At 41.4% G+C, this 6000-nt stretch overlaps 1 protein-coding gene across 1 annotated transcript in view; it reads right to left on the bottom strand.

The window, feature by feature from the left end:
• Nucleotides 1-6000, bottom strand: part of GUCY2F (guanylate cyclase 2F, retinal) — a 34605-nt gene that overhangs the window by 5320 nt on the left and 23285 nt on the right. Inside the window, 3 exon segments of the mRNA XM_031062289.1 lie at nucleotides 354-445; nucleotides 1479-1573; nucleotides 3042-3140. Coding sequence (XP_030918149.1) covers nucleotides 354-445; nucleotides 1479-1573; nucleotides 3042-3140 — 286 coding nt within the window.

Raw genomic sequence — 6000 nt, 5'->3', positions numbered from 1 at the left:
GCAGGAATTTGAAGGAAGGGGAGAAAAAGGGGAGACCTGAAAGTGTCCCTACCCATGTGTCTCCTATATGCACCCAGAGCAGGAAGGAGATTCAAGGAAGAACTCCTTGGTGTTCAGTCTCCAAGTGATTATAGGGGAGAAGCAGGAAGTTTCCATGTCACTTGGGAACTGTGAATAAGGACAGGTGCTGAAGGAATCGCATCCCCTCTGAGTCCCAGCACTATGCCTGAACATAAGTCACCAAAGGAACAGGATACAGATTTTGCAAACAGATAACATGGACAGACAGATATCCAGCCTGTGAACTCCAAAAGAGATGTTTTAATGAATGTCTTGGACAGCCACTGAGTCACACTTACCCTGGCTTTATTTCAGGAGGTTTAGGTAAGGGTTTCTGGAAGCCTTTTTTCCCAACCAGCCAATATGTTTCTTCTACTCCTTTACCCTAAAATAAAACCAAAAATCCAAATAAAAAGCAGCTTTCTGACTGCCCTCTGCTTGATATGTAATTTTTCTCTCTAGGTTTCCCTGGCTTTATACATATCCAGAGACAGACCATGCCTGGAAATCTTGGGCTGTCCTTCAGAATAGCTCAGGGATTATTTGAGTTTCACTTTCCTGAAAGAAGATATTCATTACCCTTGTTCCAACTGTCATTTACAAATTACCCTCATTGATCTGGGTCATTGGACACAGCTGAACAGAAATTGGAAACTACAGGATCACTAATCATCTTATTTGGCAGCACTAGCATTATTAATTGAGAGATTTTACAACTCATTCTGAACTGAGTATCAGAATAATAACTTCCTCTCCCACCATGGCTGGTTTAGCTTGTAAGGTGTGATGCATCTGATGAACCTATTTGAGTCAATCACCTTTGACCGAAGAAGGGGAAGAAAACCAACAATCATCTTCACATAAATTAGACCCTGAAAGTACTTCAGGCTTATAATTTCCTGAAAGGCCAATTTACCCCCACTAACTATGCAAAGATTTCTTTCCATTGACTAGACCTGGAATATTTACCCCAAATCTCCACTTGCAGACATATGAACTTGAATGATTCCACTTGTCATGCAAGACTGTTGGGGGACCTGAGGCCATATTCAGACATTTTATTCTAGGTATTTAAGGCAAGCAAAGCTCCTACTTCTGTCTATTGACTATGTAAGGGTAGAAATTATGTTTATTATTATTTAGTACTGCTTTGTTTGGACATTGAAAAGTAGCAGCTTCTGTCAAGGGTGGACTACATAGTCTACTATATAAATATTTATATCCAGCACATACAGCTGACTGCTTGATCCCACAGTCCTTCAATAACTACATAATGTATTGAAATAAATGAAAGCGACAATTTTTGAAGGATTCAGCTAAAGATTTTTGTATGAAGGCCAAAATAGATAATAATATGAAAATTTCTCAAGCAAGACGACTCCCCTGTGAAGTGCTTCACACAGCCCTGGCCTTCTTACCCTCAGTTCTGTTTTCCCCCTGGGTATGATTTCATAGCCTTCATTCAGTTTCCGAAGTATATCCACTGTACTTTGGCTGACATGGATTCTGTAAGCTGGGAACAGAAAGCAAAGCAGCTGGATCATTGTACTGCACGCATGCCGTGAATTCCCCACTGCTTCATCCTGACAAGGAAAAGGGCTCCAAAGCAGCAGTGCTCCAATTCAGGTGTGTGGCTGGTGCAGCTGTGTGGTGCTCCTCTATGTAGAGTTTAATGCTGACTGATGGATTCTTCCAGGCAGGGCTGTAAAGAGCACAGGGGGAGAGGAGATCTACGCCGGGGGTTCCTGGAGAAGGATACCAAACACACTCAGTGTAGAAGTCCATCTCTTCATAAAGATGGTAAGTGGTTTCCAGTAACATTTCAGCTAGATTTCTGTTTTATCTATTGACACAGTATAACTAGGGAATGAGAAAGAAATGAAAAATAGCCAACTGTCCTGCTCCAGACACCCAACATAATTTGAAAGCTGGGATGAAGAGCAGAGAGATGGAGTTTGCAAGGGAACATAAAGAAAATGTGGCTATGCATGTAGATATGTCTGGATTTTTAGTAATTTATTCCACCCAGAGCTGCCATTTAGTCTATGAACAAAAAGGGCAAAGGTGGAGAACTTTATTGGATTCCCATCTTCCCCAGATTGTTTTACAGCCACTGCTGGAACTCACTGAAATTTTTTATTGTTCTGCTTGTGTGAACAAGACAGGAAATATTTCTAAAACATTTCCCCCAAAGTAGGTTTTTTTTGGGTTGAGCTTTTATTTCAGTTTTGACAATCACACTGCCTTCTCCTTTGAAGGATGGGGTATGAGCTGATTAATGTTTTTTCCATAATAATAAGAAAGAAAAACATCAGTTTGAATACGTTGAGGAAGATCACACAGCTATGAGCAGCATTTCCTGAGAGACTAACCTAAAATTTGCCTATTTATCTACATGCATTTCTATTAATTGTAACAATGTTCTTGTACCTGCAGTTGAAGGATGGGGTATGAGCTGATTAATATTTTTTCCATAATAATAAGAAAGAAAAGCATCAGTTTGAATATGTTGAGGAAGATCACACAGCTATGAGCTGCATTTCCTGAGAGTAACCTGAAATTTGCTTATTTATCTACGTGCATTTCTATTAATGTGTAACAATGTTCTTGTACCTGCACTGCTCCTGCTGTCTCCAGTCTCAGTGGGATTTCTATGACCATGGGTATGATGGAAGCAGTGCCCACTCGTGCTTCAACCCTTGCTTTGTCATGAAATGTAAGTGAATTATTTTACTGTGCAAGAACAGCTCTGAATTAAGGGTTCTTAGCACTGACTGAAAGCAAGATCCAAACCATGCTGGAGGAAAGTAGGGCAAGATTCATGTTGATTTTGGTTGACGGGATTTGAGTCAGAGAACTGCAGCTGGAAGGCAGGGTCCTAAAGGCTGACCTACAATGGCAAAACTGGTGCCCTCTCCTTCAGGCTGCTTTGAATTCTGTCATTTGACTTCCCCCTTTCTTTGACCATCCCAAATACTCACGCAGGCCCGTGGACTCCATCCTTGACGCCGTGTTCACCGTGTCCCCGAAGAGGCAGTACCGCGGCATGGTCAGCCCCACCACGCCTGCCACACAAGGCCCTGAAAGACACATCAGCTGCATTACCCGGATGGTCCTGCATAAATCCAGGGGTTCACTGACAAACAAATCTCATCTTCTCCTCCAATACTCAAAATACCTATTGGGAATACAAAAGTAGGTTTTCTAAAGATCTCATTGGCCTTGGTGCTTGCTACAAAGAGTCGAAAGTCAAGGATTGCTCTGGATTTCATGCTGGTATTTCATGTCTGAGAAAGGTCTTGTGTGGTAGGCCCTCGGATCACCAGCATCTGGGAGAAATTTGTTCAGAGTTCATGGAAACTGAAGGACAATCATAATCTCATTTTAAAAAGGTCTTTTTCCATGTAAGAAAACTAAAGTTAGGTCCTATGACATGCCATGTAACTCGCTGAAACAGGATTAAAAATCAGCCTTGGGAGTCCAGAGGTGCTGGCAGCACTCTGGACCACCCTGTGTCCCCTCCTTGGAAAAGAAGACACTGTTAGCTGGCCTGTCTAGCCAAGACCTCTTTTTTCCCTCTTTCTCATTCTTTATACAAGATCTCTTCACTTCCTAAGTAGCTTCCAAAGAATCATTGCCAAGTTGTCAGGGAGAGGTATGTGTGCAGGATCCACATGATCATGCACAGACCGGGAGATAAAATGTGTGGAAGCCAAACAGCAGAGACAATTTTCATCTGGGGCATTTGGCTTACTTAATGTTTAGACTGCACTCTCAAAGAGGAGAGGCTAAATTTCATTGCCTACAATAGAAAATATCAGGCCTGCAAAATAAATGCAAAAAAAAAAAGGCAATGTGATAAGGTGTGGGGCTTCCTGCAGACAAAAGGCAGGACTCTGTATTTTCCATCAGAGGCATTTATGAGATGTGCCTTTTCAGGCTTTGCCTGTCTTTTCAATGTCATGATCCTTCTGAGTTAAGATTTAGTACAACTGATATCTAGGAAATCTTTTCCTGTGCAAGATTACAAGAGATGTGAACATTATACATCATCAACAGTACCTGAAATGATGCTATAGATTAGGGTTTTCATAATTTAAAAATGTTATAGGTTAAAATGTTTGGTTTAAAACAGTAATAATATAAATAATAGCAATTGATTGTGGCCTAATTTAGAAGTGATCAGTTACTTTGTTTTGTACAGTGCAATTTTATGCTTTTAATGATTTTAGCATTATTTAAAAATATTGATCCTTTATAAGGTTTTCAGACCTATCTTAAGGATAGTAAAACTCCATTGCTGAAAGCTATGGGGAACTTCACAAGAACCCCTCTTGCTGTGAACTCTGAAAAGTTGTTGCTGCCCAAAGTTGCCAGATTTTAAAATACTCCATGAGGATGCAAACTCAGAGGCAAGACAGATATTGACTCCTGCCTGATGAAACACTGCTTGATAAAGGATTTTAAAAAAAGAGAGAGGAACAATGGTTCATACAAAAAATATTACAAGGACTTTAGCAGCATGGATCAAACTGGATAAAACACAGCAGGCAGAGACTCCTGGAGAACATGAAAACCTGATTTAAGGGGGTTTCTTTTCAACCGTGAGTGTACCTCAGACAAAACACTGCTCCTCAAATCTCCTACAAGCTAATCTCCATCCTTATCAGTACTGTCTAATTTGTTTCAAGCTTTTCAGGAGATGAACTACTAAACTTCCTCACTAGAGGAAGTTTAATTCAGGTTTTCATCTATAGGCACCTCTATACACAACTGTAACGGCGCTGCTGATAGTCTCAGCCAAGGACCTCACGATTTCCTAACTGGTCTTTATTGTGTGCATGCTAATGTCAACATATACACAAAAAATGGTCTTGTTGGAGACTTCTTATTCATGCTTCAGTAAGAGGCTTCCCTGAGAAAACACTATCTCACAAAACACTGCCTCTCTTCTTTTTTGTGGTGATAACGTGACAGCAGCAGTCCCAAATCTCACTAAGGACCAAAGTGTCTTCTGTAATAGGTGATGCAAGGACACAAAAAGGTGGTTCCTGTTGAAAAAACAGCCTTCACTGAGGAGGATTTGTGCTCCATTGGTTAGAGCATGCTGCTAAGAACACCAGGGTCATGGGCTTGATCCCTGCATTCACTTGAGAGTTGGACTCCATGATCCTCGTGGGTCCCTTACAACTCAGAGTATGCTATGATTCTGTGATTCCATTTCAGAAGCACAAAAAAAGGCAGATGATCTTCTACTGTAGTCAGTGGAGACCAAGTCCATGTAGTCAACTGAGCCACAAGAGGTTTTCCACTCCTGGACATGAAAAGCTTTACAGGGTTCATTTACATGTCCTCAAAATGAGTACAGACTCCCTGAAAGTCCTGGAAAGACCTCCATGTGAGTGCCTGAATTCAGGTTTCCTACTCTGTTGGTGCAATCACCCAGACACTTCTGCACAAAGATCGCAACATAGAAGATGCAAGATTTTTAGGCCAAGGTGTTATCTTTCCAGAATACTACTTTTAAGCCTGTCCCATTGCAGAATGTTCTCAGCTCAAAACCAACCCTACCATATAAGCATTCCCAAAATTACACATTCCCTGTGTTGAAAGCATCTAAGACTTAATTTGGTCACTGCCTTCATCTCCTGTGTGTGTTCCCCCTTTTCCAGACAGCTTCAGCAGAAGGCTAAGAAAAACTTCCAATGGTAAATCTCCTACAGATACAAGTTTCAGAGGAAACCAGACACCCTGTGATGAGGACATCATGGTCTAGTTGTTTAATTACACAGGTCCAGAGGTTTGCTTTGAAGTGTCTCTTTGCCAGGGCTTGCAAGGGTCAGTTAACGAGAGCCTCTGGCTAAGACTCTGCAAAGACCATCAGCAGTGCTGCAGAGTTTAAGAGTCAAGATCAAAGTGCAGGGCTGACTGCCAGAGAGC

Source organism: Geospiza fortis, unplaced genomic scaffold (genome assembly GCF_000277835.1).
Source record: "Geospiza fortis unplaced genomic scaffold, GeoFor_1.0 scaffold286, whole genome shotgun sequence".
NCBI classification, from domain to species: domain Eukaryota; kingdom Metazoa; phylum Chordata; class Aves; order Passeriformes; family Thraupidae; genus Geospiza; species Geospiza fortis.
Note: the sequence above shows the minus strand (reverse complement) of the source record. Positions and strands in the feature narration are given on the sequence as shown.